Source organism: Acanthopagrus latus, chromosome 18 (genome assembly GCF_904848185.1).
Source record: "Acanthopagrus latus isolate v.2019 chromosome 18, fAcaLat1.1, whole genome shotgun sequence".
NCBI classification, from domain to species: Eukaryota; Metazoa; Chordata; class Actinopteri; order Spariformes; family Sparidae; genus Acanthopagrus; species Acanthopagrus latus.
In genome coordinates this window covers 19,440,926-19,465,371 of record NC_051056.1, presented here as the reverse complement: position 1 = coordinate 19,465,371, position 24,446 = coordinate 19,440,926, and the positions used below count along the sequence as shown (strand labels likewise).

At 40.8% G+C, this 24,446-nt stretch overlaps 2 protein-coding genes across 9 annotated transcripts in view; both read left to right on the top strand.

Annotated features, from left to right (window-relative positions):
- Window positions 1–9,736, top strand: part of pdgfrb (platelet-derived growth factor receptor, beta polypeptide) — a 37,602-nt gene extending 27,866 nt beyond the window's left edge. For 7 of the 8 annotated variants that reach the window (XM_037078246.1, XM_037078250.1, XM_037078249.1 and 4 more), the window contains 9 exons: window positions 1,255–1,411; window positions 1,612–1,778; window positions 2,280–2,392; window positions 3,216–3,338; window positions 4,190–4,301; window positions 5,113–5,212; window positions 5,303–5,408; window positions 6,494–6,786; window positions 7,747–7,894. In XM_037078246.1, the coding sequence (XP_036934141.1) occupies window positions 1,255–1,411; window positions 1,612–1,778; window positions 2,280–2,392; window positions 3,216–3,338; window positions 4,190–4,301; window positions 5,113–5,212; window positions 5,303–5,408; window positions 6,494–6,786; window positions 7,747–7,894 (1,319 nt within the window). Of the gene's footprint in view, window positions 1–1,254; window positions 1,412–1,611; window positions 1,779–2,279; window positions 2,393–3,215; window positions 3,339–4,189; window positions 4,302–5,112; window positions 5,213–5,302; window positions 5,409–6,493; window positions 6,787–7,746 lie in introns of all 8 variants that reach the window. The other variant, XM_037078251.1, reaches the window with a different exon arrangement.
- Window positions 9,737–10,326: 590 nt separating this feature from the next.
- Window positions 10,327–23,405, top strand: csf1ra (colony stimulating factor 1 receptor, a). The gene is made up of 22 exons (XM_037077082.1): window positions 10,327–10,484; window positions 10,774–10,890; window positions 13,037–13,324; window positions 13,519–13,806; window positions 13,893–14,029; window positions 14,118–14,283; window positions 14,586–14,787; window positions 15,114–15,229; window positions 15,336–15,447; window positions 15,542–15,741; window positions 15,952–16,043; window positions 16,513–16,639; window positions 16,745–16,852; window positions 17,019–17,129; window positions 17,270–17,432; window positions 17,532–17,614; window positions 17,749–17,852; window positions 18,136–18,258; window positions 18,426–18,537; window positions 20,428–20,527; window positions 21,517–21,628; window positions 21,998–23,405. The coding sequence occupies exons 2-22, from the start codon at window positions 10,839–10,841 to the stop codon at window positions 22,142–22,144; spliced, it is 2,943 nt and encodes a 980-aa protein (XP_036932977.1). The 5' UTR covers window positions 10,327–10,484; window positions 10,774–10,838; the 3' UTR covers window positions 22,145–23,405.
- Window positions 23,406–24,446: the final 1,041 nt, after the last annotated feature.

Below are 24,446 nucleotides of genomic sequence, written 5' to 3'. Positions count from 1 at the left end.
CACATAATGTTTACAATTAGACATTGTTTAATAATTCACACATTATAGTTATATTGCTTTAACAGCAACCATATTTAAATTAATAAGTTATTCATAAACATGTCTGATAGGTTATGTCTAAGATGTCGCTGTACTGTGTTGAAAAGTTATCTACTGAAGCTTGTATGCTAACTAGCTAGCCCTGAACTTGAAAAAACTCTTTCTCACAGTGATGCAAAGCTCCTGTGCTTGCTGTGTAAACACCAACACTCACCTGGGAGACTGACTCAGTGCACGGTTAAGGGAGCTAACAAGCTAATGATAGCTACACTCATGGGTGCATAACAAGAATTTAGTTACCCGCAATGTGCCATTACTCTGTTGATATACTGGCTGTATGAATTAAGAAATTCTTGTGTATTGCACCAGTAAGTACTGCACAATTCTTTTGCACAGTTGACAGAGCTGTTGCAATTTCATTTCACTACAGCTGTACTTGTATAATTGATGAATTATACAATTAATCTTTTGAATTGAATTGAGTTTTGAGGTGAATTTTACTTACTTTCACTCCACTGTATTTTGAAGGTAAATGTAAATTTTACATTACACACTACATTCTTTGCTTAATATCAGATATATGTATATAATGTGTATATTATATATTATCATATTTATAATATACTTCTTATTTTGATACTGACATATACTAAGAAATAACTACATTTGTTGGCAAGAAAATAACTTTTGATACTTTAAGTAAGTTTATTATCAGGTACTTAAAGACTTTTACTCAAATACTATTCATATGAGTGAGTCATTTTTACTAATATTTTAACACAATCTCTTTGCTTTTACTAAAGTACAATTTGTGGGTACTTTTTACAACACTTAACTTCTCTTATACAATATTAAGTAACTAAAGTATCAAATCAATTATCAACTAATTGTGCACATTTCATAAAAATGTACTCGCTTTTATCTGCGATGAGCTGGCAACTCATTCAGGGTGTACCCTGGCCTTCGCCCATCGAGTACTGGATTTGGCCCCAGGGGCAACATCGCCACGACCCTCACGGAAAAAGCAGAAAAAGAAAACGGACAGAAAATGGTACTAGCTTTAAATCAGCTGTTAATTATTTATTATTAAATAAAGGCTTTCCCTAAACATTTAACTAGCTTAGTAAATTAGTACAAGCCCACCCTGCCTATAATGATTGTTTTATTACTATTTAGTGAATCTTAAATTTAGATTTTTCTTCCTCCACTAATCAGGGCCTCTGTATCTGGTGACCGAGTACTGTCGCTATGGTGACCTGGTGGACTACCTGCACAGGAACAAGCACACGCTCCTGCAGTACTATGCTGAGAAGAACCAAGACGATGGCTGCCTCATCTCAGGAGGGAGCACTCCACTCAGCCAGAGAAAAGGGTGAGAAGAACAGGCACTAAATCTCTGCCCAGAGCTGCACAAAGGAGTCTTCTGTGTAACTTTTATCTACTGTCACATACCACAGATGTCTTCCTCCTATAAAGTGTATTGATGATGAAGAACCATGAAAAAAGGATGTGTGTATGGATAACTTAAATCAGTTTTAGGACATTTTCACACCTCAGCTGTGTCCCTTCCAGCTACGTGTCATTTGGAAGTGAGAGTGATGGAGGATACATGGACATGAGTAAGGACGAGCCCTCGCTCTACGTGCCCATGCAGGAGCAGATAGACTCCATCAAGTATGCGGACATCCAGCCCTCTCCGTACGAGTCTCCCTATCAGCAGGACATCTATCAGGAACAAGGTCTGACTCGAGCCACGCGTGTCTATGTCATACCATCCATGGTCTATAATGACAGTCATTAGTTTTCCAGAGTTGTAATTGAAAACAAGTATGACGAATTTAGCTCGCTGCACACAGGAAACAAAAAGAATGAGACACACTTGATGTTAAGATAGTATGAGGCTAGTAAATATCTGCCAGCCGCTTAAAGAGGAGGAACTCCCCTGTATGTATTTATGAGTGAAAGGAGCTCTTTTTATCACTGAACTTGTGGAACTCCTGAACAGATTAATTGTTTGTGCCTCATAATTCAGTGAACATAGTTTGCTTTTTGATCTCAGACCAGACCAAATGTGCAGACAAACGTTACAGCATATGAAAGGCATGAGCTTCAATTCAACCCATGAAGTCACAGGACAGGCGGAGTTTCCCGACAACAGGACAAAGTCCTCATTCATGATGTCCCCCTCACTTTCTTTTTTACCTCTTACATTTGTCATCTCACCTTGTCATTGTGTTAAGGTGGCGGCAGATTGGACCTGGTCATCAGCGACTCTACCATTCTCACCTATGATGATCTTTTGGGCTTCAGCTACCAAGTGGCAAAGGGGATGGAGTTCCTCGCCTCCAAGAATGTAGGTGTAGGCTGGTGATGGTGGACTTAAGCTGCTAGATTCTGAGGAAAAGTTCAACATTTTGGAAAATATGCTAATTCACTTTTCATGCTGATGCATATATTTGGATACAGCTGGTTAAAGGGGGGAACAGCTAGCCTTGCTTGATCTTAAGATACCTAAAATGACCTATCAACACCTCTAAAGTTGACTGATTTACATTATGTAACAAGGGTCCAGAACCAGACCCAATCAAGTTATATTTTGGCAAAAAATGTGTTTTTAATATATATAAAATTAAAGCTCTTGTGAGCTGTTTATATTGCCAGTTGGGCACAGTTGAATTTTAAAGCAATTGAAAGTAATTAATCAAACCCAACACTGTCTTCTACAAAATATGTAAAAATGTTGTTGATTAAAGCAAAATTATGTAGAAATTGGCATTTTTTGCCATACATGAAAATCCATGGTCTTAGACATTGTATGTTGAAATAACCATGTATGTAACACTGTGATCCTACCATCTCACTGAAGGCACATAGTGCAGAAATAAGTGATGGGGGAGTGGAGTGGCTGAGACAGAGACACCATTCACACTGTTACAAGACACTTTACCATCAAAGGTTTTTTTAAGGTTTCACTTTAAGTATATTTATTAAACTTTGATATCTAATTTGAATTTAGTAAAAAAAAAGTCAGTATAAAGTATTTTGTTTTGCTCTCCTATCAAGTTGGCACCGCTCTGGTTCACAACTATCTTGCTCTCTCTCGCTTGTTGTTTGTTGTTTCTAAAGGGTAAGAAACAACAATTTTATTTAACTGTGGGATTTTTATTCCACCATAGTGCGTCCATCGTGACCTTGCTGCCAGGAATGTGTTGATCTGCGAGGGCAAACTGGTGAAGATCTGTGACTTCGGCTTGGCCAGAGACATCATGCATGACTCCAACTACATCTCTAAAGGCAGCGTAAGTGGCAAAGTTGCAACATCAATGCAGAGATCAAAGATTGGCAATAACAATCATTAAACCACTTTAAATAATTGTAGTTTGCTAAAACATACTTTAAAGGTGCATTACATAACTTTATTAGTAACAGTTTTGGTAATTTAGTCACATATTATTGAACTTCTGGATGGACTACTTGTGCTCTCAACCTACCAAATACAAGCCTACTTTGCTCTAATGTGTCCACATACAGATGTAAACATATGGCCTTTATGCACGTTTAAAACTCATGTTAGCTCTTTCAAACTGCTGATCCAAATCAAGAGATCTGTTGCTTTGTTTATAAGCCTGAAAAAAAGTTGCATAGTGCACCTTTAAGTTTTTTCATCACGTTTTCCATCCGATTTTATGTAATTTAAGTTCAATGTTAAGTTTTCCTAACATGTGAATATTTAAAAAATAATAATAATAAAGTAATTCAGATCAAATGAACAATGTGTGTTTTTGTTCAAGTATTATACATAAAAATATTGAAAAATGTCAAGTAATTGGTTATTTTGTCCTCTAAATCACACATCTAGTTATTTAGTTTAGACAAAAAATTACCTTTACATTTGACAATTACATTTTTGATGAATTCTGGCTTTTATGCATATTGAGTTGAAATGCACTTAAAGAAAGTTGTTCTGAAAAAAAACATATATAATGAATGTTATGTAGTGGATAGATGAGATGGATTAGATAACACTGAAGCTAAATAACATGTTGCGCACAAGACCCTCAGTGGATTTGCAATGGTAGAAAAAACAGCAAACTGTACTTTTAACCCAGTTGACTGATAAAATAGCTCTCTGTTTCCTTCTGTCATTCAGACGTTCCTGCCCCTGAAGTGGATGGCACCAGAAAGCATTTTCCATAATTTGTACACCACCCTGAGCGATGTGTGGTCGTACGGCATTCTTCTCTGGGAGATTTTCACACTGGGTCAGTTATAACACATTAATGCTCACACCCATGAACACACACACAAAAAAAAGCCATCGATCTGAACCGGAACTGGTTTACACAGAAGAGGTATTCATCTTCTTGAATCGCTTAAATAGGTCGCATTGTACGAGTTTCACCTGCTTGACTTGTTAATTTTTGAAGCCGCACAAACACACACGCATGCTTTCTCCTTGCTCCCATGTGGTAAACCATAAAGTATGAGAATAAAACAGTCGCCTCAAATAAAATAGATATGTGTATATAAAGCTGAGCCACATTTCAAATTCCATGCCTGGTTGCAAGAACATAGCAGTTTGTTTGAAGCCTTATATGAGGCCTTAATCTTATTAGGCGCAGTCAAGCTTTAAGACTGCATTTCCTTGAGTATTGTGAAGTTTTTTTGTTTTTTTGGCCTCTTCCCACGATTTTTTTTTAAACTACCATGAAGACAAAGGAGACAGTTTATTACATACTGTATGTAGCGTTAGTCTTAGTGGTGAAAAACAAACTCACAATCCAGCCTCTGTAAGTTATAACTAAAGATTCTCTGTGCTTCCACGTCTCAAAGTTCTTTTCATCCTTTTTTTTTTCTTTTTTATTGCGTCAGCTCTGTTTTGGTGAGAAAGTAAATAACAGTAAATTCTCATGTCAAATGTCCTCTACATTAAGGCAATGTTGTTCTTAGTTGGACATGTTTGATTTGTGCACTTATGATTTATCAAAGTTTACTTTTACAGATTATATAAACTTCTTGTTTTCAATTTCATAGCCTGTGCATGACAGAAATGATTTGAAATGCTCTCTGCAGGAGGAACCCCTTATCCTGATCTGCCCATGAATGAGTTGTTCTACAGCGCATTGAAGAGAGGCTACCGAATGGCCAAGCCAGCCCATGCCTCTGATGAAGTGTGAGTGACTGTAATTTAAGTCCCCCTTTCCAGTAACTCTGACATTAAAGTGTTGAGAAATTAATTAATGTTATTTTGTTTATGTTACAGTTACGAAATCATGAAGAAGTGCTGGGATGAGAAGTTTGAGAAGAGGCCTGAGTTCTCCTTTCTGGTCCACAGTGTGGGGAATATGCTGACAGAGAGCTATAAAAAGGTCAGTGAGACATTAAACTGTGAGCTTGGACATGTAACACTATATGACATGCAGCAGATCTTCAGATATTAAAAACTAATCTGATGATGTTATATTTTAATGAATTCCTGTATTCAGTCATTGACTTGTGGCCAGCTGAAGGCCCAAAAGTAATACCCGAGAGAAAGTAACTTTGGTAAATATGAAAGTCAAACATAGAAACATACATTCTGTATAGTCTAGTTCAACCAATGATCAGATCTGAATTGTTTAGAAGATGTTCTACTTTGGCTCTTGATGCAGCAGCAATCTTAACCTATTAAAGTCATTTCTAATGGTAATGATAAGCTGTTAATAATACCGTGTAACAAGCACCTTCATATTTTACCGATAATTTAAGATTATCCAGCAGGTAATACTCCAGAAAATCTAAAGATTAGGATGCATTTCTGTGTAAGTTAATGACCCAAGCACTTCTTCCACTTTTGTGTCTTTTGTCTGACACTGTTGTGTTTGTAAAAAACAACCTTTGAGTGTTCAGTGTTTGAAAATAAACTACATAATATCAGTTATGTTTCAGACACAGGGATAAAGGGCAGTAGTAAGATAAGATAATACCTTAATCTACAATTCAGCTAAAATCTCCTTTCATTAAATAACTACAGAAGTGGAGAGACAGATTTAATTGTAGACACAATCGTAGGTCACCAGTTCCAGATTCCCTAAATGTCCTACAAGGAGTTTATAGCTGGTAATCAAACAGTTGCAATTTAAAATTGAAGCTTCGATATGACCTACAAAAGTGAGTCAGTGAGAAGATCATCTATTTCTCTATTGTAATGCCTGTCACCAGGTCGGATTCTGAAAAATTAAAACTGTTTTTTGTGGAGTGCCTAGGGTTGAGGTTTTCTCACAGACTGAGTGAAGAACTGCTTTGTAGTCTGGTGGTAGGGTGCGGCATTACAACAGAGTTTACTTTGTTTTACCCTTGTTATCTTTAGACCACCAGAATCAACAAAAAAATGAAGTTCTGTCTAGAAGCTTTATGGTAATCATTTAAGAATCTTCATTGCTCAAATAATCAAACTACTGTCTCTTGACAACAGAGATACAGCCAAGTCAACGACAACTTCCTGAAGAGTGACCACCCGGCAGTTGCCCGCACCAAACCTCGACTCTCCTCACCCTTTCCGATTGCCAACCCAGCATTTGGCTCCCCATCCCCATCCTCCTTTTCCTTCCCCCCGGACCCCTACAACCAGAGCCCGAGCCCCGGAGAATTCAGACAGGAGGCGGACTCACAGGAAGGCATAACTTCATACAACGAATACATCATTCCCATCCCAGACCCCAAGCCGGAGGAAGTGTTCACCAATATGCCGTCGGAAAGCCCTGCAAGGTACAGAGCTGCAGACCTGTCAAACGCCGGGGCTGTGAGAAAAATGAGGATGTATTTGCTTAACAAGCGCAGTGTTTTCTCCCAGCACACACCCACTCATCCAGATGTTGAGCTGAGACAATAGCTGTATTATCGAGGCTGACATGGAGACTTGTTTTTTATAGCATACATAAACATGCAGCCATGCAAAGTTGGCAAACTTGGATTCAGATGTCGAATTGGTATCAGTGTCTTTGTTATAAGACCTATGAATCATGTCAGGAGTTACTGTATGGGCCAATCTATAATTAATTTATTCACCAGTCATCTTTTTAATGTTCTTTAAAAAGGTCTTTGGGAGTAATACTGCATATAGTTACATATATAAATAACCAGTACCTTTAGAGGAAGCTGCATGTACCTGATAAATTGCCTTCAGTGATGTCACTCAGTGGCTAAACTGTATCTGGGGTAATAAAGGCACCAGGTTTTGAAAAGAAGTCTAGTGATGCACTCCTATCACAATGTTCGACTCACTGGGGATAGCTTAAAAACAAATGATCAATGTCCATACAGCAGAACCTACATTACCCACAATGCAAATTAGCCGCTGAGTGACATCACTGGAGGCAATTTAGCAGACGACACACCGCTTCCCTCTGGTGCCACAAAAGGCTTTATAATCCCTTGTTTTACATGCAATAGTCCTTCCCAAGACCTGTAAACACACTTAAATGTATAAAATTGTTGGAGTTACAGTTTAAACCAAAAGATGCATTGTTTCTTTAAATGTTCAGCAAAAGAGTGAGTAGTTTCATTTTTTGGGTTAAAAATGACTTGTGGTTGCTTGATAAAAAAAAAAAAAAAAATGAGGGAAGATCAGGATCCACACCACAAAGAGACATTAATAAATAGTGACTGAGACTAATGTCCTCTTCTGACTCATACGTGACTGCGAGTGTTCTGTTTTCCTGCCCTCAGCTCTCTGGCTCTGGAGGAGGAGACTGACTCCATGTCGCAGGACACGGCTGAAACCCTTCCAGAAGAGGACAGGCTGGAGGAGACCAGTGAGAGAGACGCTCTGCTCAGCTCCTCAGGAACGCCCGAGGTAGAAGACAGCTTCCTGTAGCCACACGTAGGAAACCTTAAGGAAAAAAGAGCTCTTTTCTGGGATTTTTTTTTTTGGTTTGTTTTTTTTTTTGAATAGGTCTCAAAAAGGGAACATGACTATATTAGAATGTAGCAAAATTGAGACTAAGAAGGCAATCTTTGTATTTCCACTAAGCACTCAAAAAGTTTTGCCTTTCTTTGAATTTCTATCACACTTAGTACCTCTGAAACTACAAAATGGTTCTAATTTCATTTCCAATTATTGGAAGCTTGCCACAGCATATACGGTACTCTCCTCACACTCCTGTAGACCATAATCACATGGCAGCCATTTTCCTCTGATTATTGAAAGGATAATGTTGTACGCAGGGAATCTTACAAATTGCTATTATTTCACAGCAACCAATCATACAATGACAAATTAAAATTGTGAAGGGATACTGGGCCATATTTCAAGTTAAAACATGTTTGATAATCCATTAGCTACTGTTAGACAACAGCTAACGTGAATAATAAATTAATCCAAGATATGGGTTGATGATTGAGAGTTAGATTACACATTTCCTGTGGTGTGATCTAACATGATCTAACAGTATTGTGAGCTAGAAGGAGGCTGAATTCTAACATTAGCTGTAGATAATAGATTTTCAACTGTGAAAACAGCTTGATGACCCTTGGAATTTTCTTTATCCATTGTCTTTTCATTCCAGATCAATCAGGAAGCTGTGAAATGATAATGTATTGTCATATACCCTACATTTGTATGACTTGCAGCCTCTAATAGCCCACAGCAGTATGTCACTTGAGCTTCCCACCCTGTGACGTCATGTGAATATGGTCTATAGAATCATTGCATCATCATACAGTTGTATTTTTCTTATGACTTATGAGGCCTTATTAGACACGTGCTATTTTAGTTTGTTACATCGAGACATATTTCCATTATTGGCTGTTACTACTTTATCCACTCTTTACTGTTCATAAACAGTGGTGATTTTTAGAAAAGCGGGTTACTTGTTCTTTTTTTGCCTATGAAAGTTTTTCTTAGTTTTACAAACACTAAATTTTTACACAACGATGAAAACAAACAATAAACACATTTCCACACAAGAAAGACAAGAAAAGAAAGAATATGCAAATCCCCAAACTTTCATCATTCAACAAAGTTTAAGTGAATTGAATAATTATGTTGCATTTTTTCAATCATAAACTGTATTCACTGTATTGTAATAGACTTTGTAAACAGGCCTGAAATGCAGACAGATTCTACATGCACTGTTTTACGATGAGAAATACATTTTATTTAGTTACATATGCCACATAGAGGTTACCTGTTTTCTTTTCTTTTTTTGTGAAGATTATATGAAATGTATTTCTTTGTCATTTGTGAATTTTTTTTACTTTCCTTATCTAGGTTTATTACATAGTTCTGTGCCAGATTTGCACTTTATGTAGAAGAATGAGGATATTCATGAAGAAGATATAAATAGGATGAAGATAGGATAAATCAAAAATATGTGGCTGTTACAGTAAAACAGTTTCTGTGATGACTGGTGACTCACACAAGTGAATATAATAAACACAGCGTATCACTGCCATAGATAGCCACATGTGTACATGTAAAGAAAAGTATGCTTTTTGTCCTCTATTGCATTGCATAACATTCACTTACACAATGTTTTCGACTTTCAGTACTTAATCCACCATTTAAAACAACACATTGTAACTTTCTGTAGCAATTTAAAAATGCACAAGATCACTGTATCACAAGCTATGGTACCAAAGCAGTTTACAAATGTATTTTTTATATGTGCCATTTTATATGTTGTAAATGTGACAATAAATGTGTATTATCATAGTAGCACTGGGAGTGTGACTCTTTTATGAATCATGTGAATCCAGTGGCTCTCGTCTGGCAGAACTATCTGTCTTTTGTGCCCCTTTGAAACAGCTAAAAAAAGTTTAATAACTTAACATATTAATCCTGGTTGAAAATAATTCCTAGTGGTTTTCACTTTTTATAAAGCTACATTTCTGCCTATGATATTCTCTCTAGATCTCTCTGACAAATATTCCCATAACCTCCGTGGAAGAGGCTGCACACATCCATAATGACTTCTTTATCACTCCACAGTCTCATATCTCTGAGGGCTTTTCTCTGATTCCTAGGGTCAGATCTCTAAGAACCCTTTGACTTTCCTCCCCTCTCCCTCCAGTCCACGCTCTCCCGGCTAGAAAAGAATGGCTTCCATGGTTCAACAGCAGTGAAGGTGATTAGTCTCACCTCAACGGATATCTTGGGAGAATTGAGCCCTTCTGCGGCAAATTGGCACTGGCTCATTAATTTGTTGAGCGTGATATGCTGATCCGCCTCTTCACACACACACACACACGCACAGTTCCCTCCACCCTCCACCACTTGCTGTCTGAGAGATTTCATGTTTGCTGTGTGACTTCTGTGGTGAGGAGACAGTAAACAAGCAGAAGGGAGTAGAAGGGCAGAGGCAAACAGAAAGGGAAGAGGGGACTCTTGTGTCAGCTCTGGATGCTGGAAACATCAGACCGAGGGAAGTTCTTTCACCCTTCTGTTAGGCTGCGAACATCTGCAGGTGAGTACATTTAAAACAAAAAAGTGACTTACAAACAGCTGTATTTTGTGTACTGATTTATTAATTACTGTAATCACAACATGACGTCAGTTTTGACTTATGAAATATGTGTTAGTTTCCTGATTTAGAAGACAGACAGTAAAACAGATTGTTACAAAGCATGGATTTATTTTTACAGGCAAATCTTTTCTGACGGGCAGAAAAGAGAAGTTAACCGGGGTGGGGAGGGTGGAGTGATAGCACAACTTCAGAGGCGGGTTTTCTCATTCCTCTCTCCTGTGCACCACAGATCAAAAGAAGAGTGTTTCTTAGCCAACAACGACGCTCAAACTGCGGGTTTGAAGCTGATCCAGGATGCAGTCCTACCTCACTCTGCTGATGGGGATCGTGGCCTCTGCTGCTTCAGGTAAGGCCCGGACAAACACTGAAAAATCTGCAGCTGATGTGTGCTCAGTGTCCTCTCTTTTTACTCTGCTTGTTTTTTTTCCACATCTACTGAAGCTTTAAATGTGCGATCCACAATCTGGAATAAGACAACACAAGTGAAAACAGAGCACTCTAAAGAAGGCAAAACATGCCTCTTTATTAATTACATACTGATTTGAAGGACTGACAATGCAGAGAGTTAAGTTTGTAATATGTATACGTGGAATTAAGTCAAGCGTTTAAAATATTTTTTTAAATGACATGTTTACACCACAACTTACCAATTAGTTGTGCAAAACACTGAAAGGAAAGGCCCTACACACTCCCGTGTGTGGCGCTCGAATGATTTCATCGTACATTTCATGGCATGAACTCGTGGTAGGGAGCTGAGAAAAACTGAGAAATGCTGAGTTCTGACACTGTTTTGCGTGTCATCAGCAGGACACTTGTCTGAAGCATCATGAGTTGTTTTTGGGGTCATTCTTATGATGCTATCTGTCTCTCAACCCCCCCAACCTCAATTTGAGTTTGGCTCTGAGCACCACATATACGGGTATCACCCGCCGAGCAACAAATTCTGATTTCATGTATTTGAATTGAGCACATAAGAGCATCTGTTGTTTGGTTTAATTATGGCCCAGTGAATTAGCTTTGCTTTCTGCTGGATTATTGTATGAGGTGTTACTGGGGTCATTTTGAGGTTGAATGAATAGTTCATTTAGCTGATTAAGACAGGAGCTCGGAGGAAAGGCATCTGCTTACATCAACAATCAGGAGGTTCAGATCTAAAACGCTGATTGGTTTCGTTTCATTTGATTCCTGGTCTCTTTACGTGATTTGTGTGCTGTGGTGAATTGAAAAAAATGCTGATCACGGAATCTCAGTTCTGCTTCAAGCTTCAAAACACAATGTACAAACCTCCAAATGGAGAATCTAATAACCTTTACCGAAAGTGTGGACTCAACTACAAATTAGCAAATGCATCAGCTTAAAAGGAAAGGCGTGTCAGTCTCTCACAGAAGTGGTCCAACCCCCAAAAATCTTCAATTTGCAATGAACTGTCAGCAAGCGTACTCAATGAAGTCGTTATTGAGAGCATTTTTCTTTACTAAAACTTCGACTATCAATGTTATGTGGCAGTTTCTTCCAAAAAGATGGCCAAAAATGTAACTTCCTTTCCTCATGCTCATCTTGAAAACATTAAAGGAAAAGTTCATCCCAAAATGAAAATTTAGGATCATTATTTCATCAACAACTTGTCAAGGGTTAGGGTGAAGTTTCATAGTTTGCAAAACATTTCTGGAGCCTTACAGCAAAACAGAGTGCAGCATTCTCCTAAACAGCTGAAGGAGATGGAAACTTGTTTTAAAACTTAAAAAAACAAACATTACATGGTTCCTATTGGCTTGCCCCTCATAATCCAATTCTCTGGAAGCCCAAAGATGCCAAACTGATATGAAATAAAGACATTATTTGCATCCTCATTATACAATTAAGCTTATGCACCCACTCCAAACGGCCTTAGTGCTAATGTTTTTACCATAGCAGCTACAGTGAGGATGTGAAACATGAAAATGTAAATAACATCTTTTCAAATGAACTTGGAGTCTCTGAGGCCTTATGCTGGACAAGCTGAATCGAGCAGTTTTTGTTTTTCACATTTCAAAACAAGTCCCCATCTACTTCAGTGTTTTAGGAGGATGCTGCAACATTGTTTTGTTGTGAAGCTCTAGAAATGTTTTGTGGACTCATTTTAAGTGCTTAACATGACAGACCAAGTAAAAATAACATCAGATGCAAAACTTTTTTTTTTTTTTTTTCATATTTACGTTTTTGTTATCTCCAGTGATGAGATAGCAAGAAAAAGCAGAAGCGAGAATGATTGAAGGATGTTATCAGGGTCCAAGTCTTCAATCTGTTTCCTGAATTGAAATGAGATTTCTTCCAAAATACATCAGAATCATGACATGGACAGTGCTGGCCTCTCAACTGTCTTGAAATAAACAAAACAAAAACAAAGTCTTGAGTCATCACGAGAACATAAATTAGGGCAAAAATAATCTTTTATACGTTTCAATTGCCTAAAAAGAAGTAACTCATACATATTTTCTTTACTTTCTTCTCAGTGGAATGGAGGCGTCCAGTGATCAAGTTCAACTCTAAGGTGGTGGGGAGCTCGGAGGTGGTGGTCAGACCCGGGACCTCTCTGGATCTGAAGTGCGAAGGCGACGGACCCGTAAACTGGCAGCCGAGGCTAGCCAAACACAGACGTTTCGTCTCTAGGGGCAACGGGAACGTCCGCACCTTTAAGGTGGAACATCCCACGGCAGAATTCACTGGAACATACAGATGTTATTACACTGCATTGCCACAGCAACGTCAACTGATCTCCTCAGTGCATGTGTATGTAAAAGGTGAGCTCTGAGAAATGAGAGTCCGACTATTCTGTGTGCTCAACGGGAGGTCACACTTCCACAAGCTGTGGCAATCAAACAGTGTCTCCATTTCAGACATGCTGTGCTGGTTTACCTTGACTGGCTGTATTTGAGAGATGTGGGGGAATTTGGGGTGAAAAGAATGAGATTAATTGATTCACTTTCTTTACCAGATCCAAGCCGTGTGTTCTGGACCAGCAGCACGTCCTTGCGGGTGGTGAGGAAGGAGGGTGAGGACTACCTGCTGCCCTGCCTGCTGACCGACCCAGCAGCCACGGACCTTGGCCTCCGCATGGACAATGGCACCAGTGTGCCGCCAGGGATGAACTTCACAGTTTACCGGCACCGCGGTATTCTCATCCACAGCCTCCACCCGAGCTTCAACGCTGACTATGTCTGCACAGCCAGGGTCGACGGAGTGGAGAAGACGTCCAAGGCCTTTTCCATCAACGTCATTCAGAGTGAGGAACTGTCACCCAAAGCTGTCATCGGTAATTTGAATTGATATGTTCATCAAGTTTGATTTATGATTTCCTTTCCTCTCTAGAGCTTCGCTTCCCTCCATACGTCTTCTTGGAGACAGATGAATATGTGCGCATTGTTGGAGAGGAGCTCAAGATTCTCTGCACCACGCACAACCCCAACTTCAACTACAACGTCACCTGGAAATACACCACCAAGTCGGTCAGTACGAGGCACTTTGGGAGTTTTTCTTGATTGTGGTAGCAATAATAATTTGAAGTCAGATTTAATCTCTTCTTTTTGTCCTCAGAGAGTGATAGTAGAGGAGAAGGTTCGCTCCGGTGGAGAAAACCGCCTTGACATAACGAGCATCCTGACCATCTCGGCTGTGGAGCTTGCAGACACGGGAAACATTTCCTGCATTGGCACAAATGAAGCAGGGGTGAACAGTTCAACGACATACCTGCTGGTTGTAGGTCAGTCACTCGTGGTTGTGTCTCATACTAGGTTTGTGGTTCGGATTTGGGTTTTGGGTTAAGTTAGGGATGGATTTAGGGCTGGAGTTAGGTTAAGAGTATGGTTTCAGATTGGGGGTTTGGGGTTTAGACTAGGGTTGGATTTAGGGGTGGAGGTTGGGTAAAGGCTGGAATTGGGTTAGGGTTGGGTTTTAAATTGGCGGTTTGGGGTTAAATTAGGGTTGGGATAAGGGCTGGACTTGGGGTAAGAGTGGGGTTTGGAGTTGGTGTCAGCCACTGAAAACATTGGATTTCTCTTTCAGATAAGCCCTACATCAGGCTGTTGCCCCAGCTGTCCCCTAAACTGGCCCACCAGGGCCTTTCGGTCGAGGTGAATGAGGGAGAAGATCTGGAGCTCAGTGTGCTCATCGAAGCGTACCCCCACATCATCGAGCACAGATGGCACACCCCAACATCTCCCAACACATCCACACAGGAGCACAAGTTCATCAGATACAACAACAGGTACAAAAAGCCGGAGAAAAGTGGTCCGTGGATGTCAGCACAGTTTTTTAAAAACAATTGTCCAAGTGTACTACAGGAAGGAGAAGCTATTCTCGATTTAAAACATGCTGTCGGTGCACTTTTGGTAAAAAGTTGACGGGGAACACCAAGGTCATTCATTTCCTCGGGTCATGAAACTACGGCTAGAGGGAAGAGTGGTGTTCTCTTTTTAAACTGTTGACGTGCTCAGCGATGATACATAGGAAGTGTCTGTATTAAGAACGCAGAATTAGTCACTTCAGGTCCTGTAGACATTCCTCTTTTTCTTTTGGGTTTGTTTATTTTAGATACCATGCAAGTCTGCAGCTGAAGAGAATGAACGCACAGGAGCAGGGGCAGTACACCTTCTTTGCCAGGAGTGACTTGGCCAATGCGTCCATCACGTTCCAAGTGCAAATGTATCGTAAGTGACTTAGTCAAGAAATCAAATGAGTGTGATTAAGTTACCTCAGGTCAAAGGAACATTTCTTTCAAATCTGATACACGTGTTGATTTCTCCTCATTGGCAGAGAGACCTGTTGCCGTGGTGAGATGGGAAAACGTAACCACGCTCACTTGCACCTCATTTGGCTATCCCGCTCCCAGAATCATCTGGTACCAGTGCTTTGGGATACGGCCCACGTAAGTATCACTGCACAGAAGAAGTGACACTTTGACCCACAACAGTTGCTCGGGGGGCCTTTTGTCTGACGGTGTGTGTGTTGCAACGAGGCAGGTGCAATGAAAATCACACAGGGCTGCAGATGGCGATCCCCCTCCAGGCTCCCACGGTGGAGGTGCAGAGGGAGGAGTACGGGGCCGTGGAGGTGGAGAGCGTCCTCACCGTTGGGCCGTCCAGCCGGCGTATGACGGTGGAGTGCGTGGCCTTCAACCTTGTCGGCGTCAGCAGCGACACCTTTGCCATGGAGGTTTCCGGTGAGCCGTTTGAATGTGATCACGGATTCTGTGCCTCTCGGTTCATTGTCACTCCGTCACATGAATGATGACAGAAGGTGGTCGGATTGTCATTGGACACCTTTGTAGATGTTATTAAACTGTTTTTTTTTTTTTTCATAAACTATACATGCACAAACAGAATACAAAATTAAGAGATTAAGAAATGACTTTTTTTCCTGAATTGTGTAGACAAACTCTTCACTTCCACCTTGACTGGTGCAGCGGGCATTCTGGCCATCCTCCTTGTGCTTCTGGTTTTCCTGCTTTATAAATATAAACAGGTAAGATGCACTGACATTCTTAAAGGGCAACTCCAACAGTTTTACAGATTTAAGTGTGTTTGTCTTGAGGAGTACGACTGCATCTGTGAAGTTTAAGGCCTTTTGAGGATCAACAGGAAGCTGTATGTAATCTGATAAATTGCCTCCAGCGTTGTCACTTGGTGGCTATGTTGCATTGTGGGTAATGTAGGCACCAGGTTTTAAAAGCAGTCCACTGGTCTAGCATTGCAAGCACATAAATACACATATACACATTAAAAACAGACAAATATACAACATACAACAGTGCAAACATATGTTATGTTATGTTATGTTATATCCACATATATTTCACCTTTAAAGTGTAACCATAAAACATAGAGTTGGAGGATATTGATGTCCAAATATTTCTACAGGATATGAGTGACTCGGGTGCAGTATTTCTATTGTTTTGGTTTTTACTACCATTAGCTCTTGTTTCCTCCTTCAGAAACCCAGGTATGAGATCCGCTGGAAGATCATAGAGGCAAGAGATGGAAACAACTACACCTTCATTGACCCCACTCAGCTGCCCTACAATGAGAAGTGGGAGTTCCCAAGAGACAAGCTGAAGCTAGGTTAGCACTGTGTTATCCCCAACTGACTCAGATGCACTTATATGCCAACATTTTGAAAATATTGTAGGCTTAAACATTTTCTTGTTGCATTTTCTGTCCGACCAGGAAAGATCCTGGGTGCAGGAGCTTTCGGGAAGGTTGTTGAGGCCACAGCTTACGGTCTGGGAGATGAGAAGGAAAATGCGATGCGAGTGGCTGTGAAAATGTTAAAAGGTGAGTTGATGCCAAGACCTCCTGTTTGACTGTCAGATCTGAACCTTTTCCAGATAACGTGGAGAATACATCTGATAATGCCTCGTACTGAAGCCCTAAATCTTTCATTTCACACGTTCTGATGTGGATGATACAATGATGACCATTTATACTGTGTGTCTTGCAGCCAGCGCTCATTCAGATGAGAGGGAAGCCCTGATGTCTGAACTGAAGATCCTGAGCCACCTGGGACACCACAAGAACATTGTCAATCTTCTGGGAGCCTGCACCTATGGAGGTCAGACAGCATCCTGTGCTATGCTGAACCAGTTTCAAATATTGCAAATCCATATTTATGGACGTTCTTCTCCTTCCAGCTTATAGGAAGTCTGAAAGAATCTTGTTGAGACTCACACCATACTTGTGTTTCTTCTTCAGGACCGGTGCTCGTAATCACAGAATACTGCAGTCTCGGCGACCTCCTGAACTTCCTTCGCCAGAAGGCAGAGACCTTTGTGAGCTTTGTTATGAACATTCCCGACATTATGGAGAACTCTAATGACTACAAGAACATCTGCAATCAGAAACACTTCCTTAGAAGGTACATCACCAAAAATGTCCATTTTGTGAAAAACGTCCAATCTGTGTAATCTGATTCTTCCTCTCACGTCCTCTGTTTTGTTTTTTTTTCATCCAACAGTGACAGCGGGATCTCCAGTACGTCCTTGAGCAGCTACTTGGAGATGAGACCCAGTCAGCTGCCAAATATTGAATCCTCTCAAGGTAAAAAGCTTTCTCTCCAAGTCCCGGTTGAAATGAACACAAAGTCAGTCATACTGCTGCAGCATGCCACTGAAAAGTATAACCCGCGTTACTTCCTGATCCTGGGTGTTACTAACATTTATATCTGATTCAAGACCCTGTCTGCGAGGAGACTGCTGACTGGCCGCTGGACATCGATGACTTGCTGCGGTTTTCCTTTCAAGTGGCTCAGGGCCTGGACTTCCTGGCTGCTAAAAATGTAAGTGACTTTACCACATAAAGGAATAAACTGTAGAAACATCTGCAACAGAAAATACTGCTCTGATATTTCACTGTACAGCAGCAGCAGCAGCTGGGATGTAGAGTATGCTGGTATTTTAAACCAGACACAACAAACTAAATCAGCACTGGATTTCAGAAAAAAGGGACCAAAAAGAGCATGATGAATGATGTGAAATAAGTTGTGAGGAGGGTAATCTTCATATTGACTCATCCTCATCGTTTAATAATGTGCGTGTGTGCATGTGTGTCTGTGCTTGCAGTGTATTCACAGAGACATCGCTGCCAGGAATGTCCTGTTGACTGATCACAGAGTGGCCAAGATTTGTGACTTTGGTCTGGCACGTGACATCATGAATGACTCCAACTATGTGGTGAAGGGCAACGTAAGTAGATTAGATCCAACATCCACTTGAAATTTAATAGCCATAGTTGTAGAAGTAGTTTATTTTGGTCCTTAGAAATAAATGAATAACATTAAGGCATTAAATTAAGTGAAATAAAAACATGAAGCCAACCATGAACATGAACTCTTTTTACATCGTGCTTGAAGGCTCGTCTGCCGGTGAAGTGGATGGCTCCAGAGAGCATCTTTGACTGTGTCTACACCGTCCAGAGTGACGTCTGGTCGTACGGCATCCTCCTGTGGGAGATCTTCTCTTTAGGTCAGAACACGTTTACACATACGCACCCTACATTCACACGTTGTAGTGACATCTTTCTGATAAACGCACCAGATAGTTGACCATTGAGTCTCATTCCCAGGATGTCAATTACTGACATTTTGGGTTGGTAGAGCCAGGGGCGTTGCACCCGTGAGTGATGTGGGTGTTTTAACATCCATACTTTTCCTGATGAGAGCTTCAACACCTTCACTTTTTTTGCAGTTTTGCACCTTACAACAGCCGCTCAGTTTCTCTGGCCGCTCTGCGTCTGCGCTCACTGCGTCTGCCTCCTCTCCCCTCCCTCTCCTGTTGTTGTTTCAAACAAGACACCGGCTTTGAGTGTGACCGGCTGATGATTAGTTGTTCTGCCTAAGTCCCACCTCCCCTGCTGTGTTAGGTTTATCCTCCAGCTCATGCTTAGGGGACGGGAGCTAGCTAGGTTCATTGTTCACACCGGCACATATCCACATAGACATAAATTCATAGATGCCTCACTGCGCGGGTTGGCCCGTTGCTGCGTTACGTCGATGTTGACGCCATATTGGATGTGGTAGCTCTGCCCCATCAACTAATACAAGTCAATGCAGTGAACTTTATAAAGTGCCTTCTACAAAGTGCTATAAGTTAATGCCTCTCATTTACACATTCACACATGTGCCGATATACGTTAACTACTCCTTATATGTTCACAGGTACAGGTAGGCACCAAACCACAGTGTGTATTTTAAAATGTGTTACTGTGATGATACATGACAGTTAAATATGGAATCTGTGTCTAAAATACCCAGACCCCCCACAAACCGCATCCATCCCCCGCACTTTTGAAAAGCTTGCTACGCCCCTGGGTAGAGCGTCCAGAGCTGAGAAAATAAGTGAATCCAGGCAGACGGCTGCAGGTTCTCTCTCCCTGCCTGTTACCATGCTGTTTTTTTCTGTCATTTCGTCTTGCTACATCTGCCGTACCTGATGTTCTGCGATAGGTTGAAATCAATCTTGTGATGCCGGGAATGCGACATAATCAATAATTCCCTTCAAATGCATTAAAAGTAACAAGCATGTGTTTATTACTAGTAAGAACAGATGTTTGTATTAAAATGTTGGGAGTACAAGTGAAAAGTTGTCAGAAAAATACATACTAAAGTAAACAGATATGTAATTTCACTTTGTTACATTAGAATACAAACAGTCAGACACATAATACACGTCCATAAGGATCTATGGAAAGAGGAGATTTTGAGAAAAATCAGAAAACTATGTTCAAATTAAAGATCACTACACAGAACATTTTATTAACACCTAATTTAAAGCTAGATTTATAGAAAATGCATGGCTATTAAGACGGAGAACACTGACCACAACACAACAAAATAATAATAATAATAATAATATTAATAATGTTTTTTAATATGAGATTTTCGTGCTCGTGTCTTATAAGCCAAGATGGGCTGAGCTCTGTAAAGTGCTTGACACTTAAAGGTGCAATCTGTAGAAATTTACCAGCTGTTGTTAAAACAAATAATATGGGACAGCATATTGTTATTGTATCTGCTAACCGCTGTGAACTGTAGCTGCCATTAGCTAGCTAGCCCAGCCAGCCATGCAGCTAGCAGCCTGGACTGTAAGAGTACGGGTGTTTACACTGCTAGCTCAGGAGCTTTAGACTGGGATGGGTCGGCGTGAGCAGGTTAGCTCACTAACTTACGCAGGCATCTTCATGTCAGAGCTGTTATTTCTTCACATTCTGTTGAGAGTTTTAATGCTTTCAGCTAAACTTCTCACATGCTGCACTTTTAAATAAACAATACCGTCAATCATCAATCAATCATGCACAGTTTATTCCGTGACTTGCCTGCTGAAATGAATTAATGTCAATTAATGTTCCTCTGTTAGGCAAGAGCCCGTACCCCAGCATGGCTGTGGACTCCAGGTTCTACAAGATGGTGAAGCGCGGCTACCAGATGTCCCAACCAGACTTTGCTCCCCCCGAGATGTAAGCTCCACCCCTCAGAGCCGCAACATAAAGAAGTCGGCCGCATGAAAAGATTCTCACTGCCGCTCCCTCTTCAAAACGCCTCTTGTCCAGCCAATCTTAATTCTCTACTTTGTGTCACCTGATTATCACTTGAGTTTTACTGGAGAATCAAGTGACTCTCAGCTGCGTTTTTACAACTGAGTCAACGTCTCAGGCTCTGAGAAGCTGTTGTGCTAATGCTGTGGTCCCTTTGTGCTCACCGGTGATAACGGCTGCCAACACGCAGGAGCGGCTAGCAACATTTAAGTTTATATAAGCTCTCACAAGAACTGATTTATAAAAACAGCTGATCCTAAATTGATTTCAGTTCTTCCCAAATGTTATCCCGACCGAACAAAGATCCCTTTATCCTTCGCTGCCCTTATCTTACATAAATAACTGGCACATGAGGTAACCTCATGAAGAACTTCCATTATTCCAGATTTTTAATGTACTTGCTTTGGGTTATCGCCTAACCCCAAGCTTAAAAAGTAACAGACCTCAACTCCATCTTAACAAGACACTGTGATGGAAAAATAAAGAGGGTGTTTTTCCCAGTCTCTCAGAGGGACCTAACATCTGGGTTTGCTGATTTGGTGTGGCTGTCACACTACCCGGAATAACTGCGCTGTGGAAAACTGAGGGGACTGGATCTGAGTCAGGGCCTAATCATCTGTTGTTCTGCTGTGAGTCAGGCCTCAGTTCTGCCTGTTAGCCACATGATCTCGATGCTAGGGAGCCATGTAACTGCTATTTCACGGCAGCGAAATGGGACTGGAGGGGCAGGGGCATTTATGAACAAGCCTCTCTATAAGCCGCTACTTTAGCTGTCTAGTTTGGCTCGATACGGATTCATGATCTTACACCAGAAAAACACTGAGCGGTGAAAATTGTGCTCTTCGGATAAAATCTTCTCTGAAATGAGCCTGTTTACTATACATGGTCCATTTTTTCCCTCCTTGTTTCAGCTACACGATCATGAAGATGTGCTGGAATCTGGAGCCAACGGAGCGGCCGACGTTCAGCAAGATCACTCAGATGATAGAAAGACTGCTCGGGGACCAACCTGAGCAGGAACAGGTGAGTGAGAGCACAGCAGGGCTCAGTGACTCCAGCCTGCCTTTGCAAAAAAAAAAAAAACTACACATGGAACAAAGCATGTGACGAAGATGTCCTCAGGAAACCCTGTTTTTTTCCCCCAACTTAATTCTCCCGAAGACACAGCAGATTTAGCATTGCTGTCAAACCAATTTGTGATAAAATCTTATTTAAGAGCTGTTGCCAATGGATTTGAGACAAAGAAGCGTCCTCTGTTGCATAAACAAGGAACCAGAAATCATGTTTTTGATAGAAAATACTGCTTGAATGCAAGAATACGTCGACATTAATCTAAAGATTTGTGGCCTGTTTTTTCGAGACTCCTCGTCCTAACGACGCCTCTCTCCACAGCTAATTTACCAGAATGTGGAGCAGCAGATAACGGAGGGCGAAGTGTGTGATGAGCCCAAGTGCTGCGACGGCCCCTGTGACCAGTCTTGTGACCACGAGGAGGAGGAGCAGCCTCTGATGAAGACCAACAACTACCAGTTCTGTTGAAAAAGCCAGAACCCGCCAAACAATCAATCATTCAATCAATCAATCAATCAGTCATTCAGCAGACCAATCACTCATCAGCAGGCATCAGGAAAGTGGGATCATCGACGGTAGCTCGACAGCTCGGACGGTTGCAGAGAGAGTCGCCTTCACAGCTATTTTTTGCCCCGTCGTGTCTGCTCGCCAGCTGCAGCGAGCATGTGACTTGCTTCTTTGCAGACCATGACAAGAAAATGCCACGTCGGGACACCGACTGCAGACATGAAAGGAGGAAATAAACCGCATAAGCATCCGAAGCTGTACCTTATCCTAACAGACTGTTTATCACTGCCTCCGTCGTGCATCTGAGGCCTAATCTGTTGCAGGAGACTCTGCTTGTCCTTCCCCCCCCCGAGAGTGTTCTTAATCCTATATTTTACACTATGTTTATTACTTTTATTTTTTTTAACATTACTGCCCCAAGAGAGTGAATGTCTTTTTTTGTGTGGAGATTTCAGTCACTTTTGTCAGCAGGTTCACTTCCTTTTCATCAATTTACTGCATGTGTTCCTCAGAGGAAGCAACCCAACAGTCTGCCCGTCTTCATGCGCTCTCTAAGCTTATTATCAGCTCACTTTAACTGAACAATGTTATAAACAGGCCAAATCGACCGTGGAGAAGGCAAAGAATGGCCGCGTTGTTTTTCCTCTCCGTGCTCTGGTCACTGCCATGTTTCTTGTGACACACTTACAGTAGCTGTCAGTCAGTGGCGACATGTGATTGTTCCACTTCAATCCAGTTCATTAACTAGTGCTTCGTGTGATTGAGGAGCGGGGACGCAGCTGAACTGAGCGGGGAAATCTGTGGATCCGTCACGGATCGGATGAACAATGGTTCATGTTTGACAATGTGAAAGTTTTTCGGGGATTTCTATTTTTTATTTTTGTTTTTTGTTTTGTTTTTTGCATGGCACAACCGACTCCTCTCATTTCCTGTAGAGTTAGACGTGTGTTTTGGATGTAAGCCTCACTGGTGTTTGTATGTAGCAGTCAGCCTACACTGCCAACTGTATGAAGATTTTTAGAATAACACATAAGCTATAATGTATATCTCAAAATGTATAAATCTCATGATGTAAATCGAGAATAATCTTTATTTTCGCTTAAATGTCGTAGAAAGTAGTAGAAAGTAGCATCGGTAGTTCATATACGTGTTTCGTGGATTTTTTTTTTTTGTGCAAATGAGACAATCAATGCAAAAAGCCAATTAAATCACTGAAAAACTGCAGAGGTGTCGAAGTCTTGCCACTGAAATCGCTCTCGGGTTTATATGCTGGACTGTGATGTGGTGCCTTTTGTTTTTTTCTCTTGCGGTGATAGATAGAAACCCTGCTGCTTCTCTCCACACTTCCTTTTTCTTATTGGATAACGTCCAATCTGCATTTCCTCTGGAACGTTTCCCACAGTGTCAGTCAACATTGCACAACTCTGAAATCTTCGTGGGGAAGTGTTCAACCCGCCGCTGAGGCTACAGAAACATCAAGATGCCTCTCTTCCTTTGTGTGGTTTCAGCTAAAATCGCATTTCTTCTTTTTAGTCGTGGCTCGACTTGATTCTACTCCGTCTTTGTTGACATATTGCAGAGTTTGAGTAAAGCATAATAATTTCCCGGAGTCATTCTCTACTCCAGAAACACCTCGGAAGGAATTTCAGCGCTCAAAAGAGAGCACTTGTCATGTATAATGAGCTTTTTTAGCAGCAGCACAAAACAAACAACCCAGGCTTCGTGTTGGTGTTTCTCCTCAATAAGCATCTCATTGTGCTTTAAAAAACTTAATGTTATAAAAAGCAGAAAATAACAAGCTCCCAGGGCGCAAGAACATAAAACACTAAAGGAAAAGTAAAAACTAAAAAACTGAAAAAAGCATAATGAATCTCCTGTCAAACAGTTGTGTTCTGTGTTGTTAGTCATTAACTTTAATTAGACTTATAAATTACTTAAGATTACATGTTAGATGTTTTTTTTTTTCCAAGCTGAGTATGTTGTTTCCTAATTTTAGTGTTGTTGCTGCAAGTCTATCTTCCTGAAACTTTGTGGAGTCAACGCCTGGGCACAGGAAGCGTTTCAAACACGGCTGGGACGATCTGACGAGAAAGTTTTAGAGTAGCTATCAAGATTCTTTCTAACGGGTGGACTGATGCTCGTATCTGGATCAACTAGTTTGAGAAAACGATGGGGTCATTTTAATCCAGACACAAATCTGGAGATATTGAAAAAATAAAAGTATAAAAAAGTCTATGATGACTAATTTGTAATAGCTTTGTGG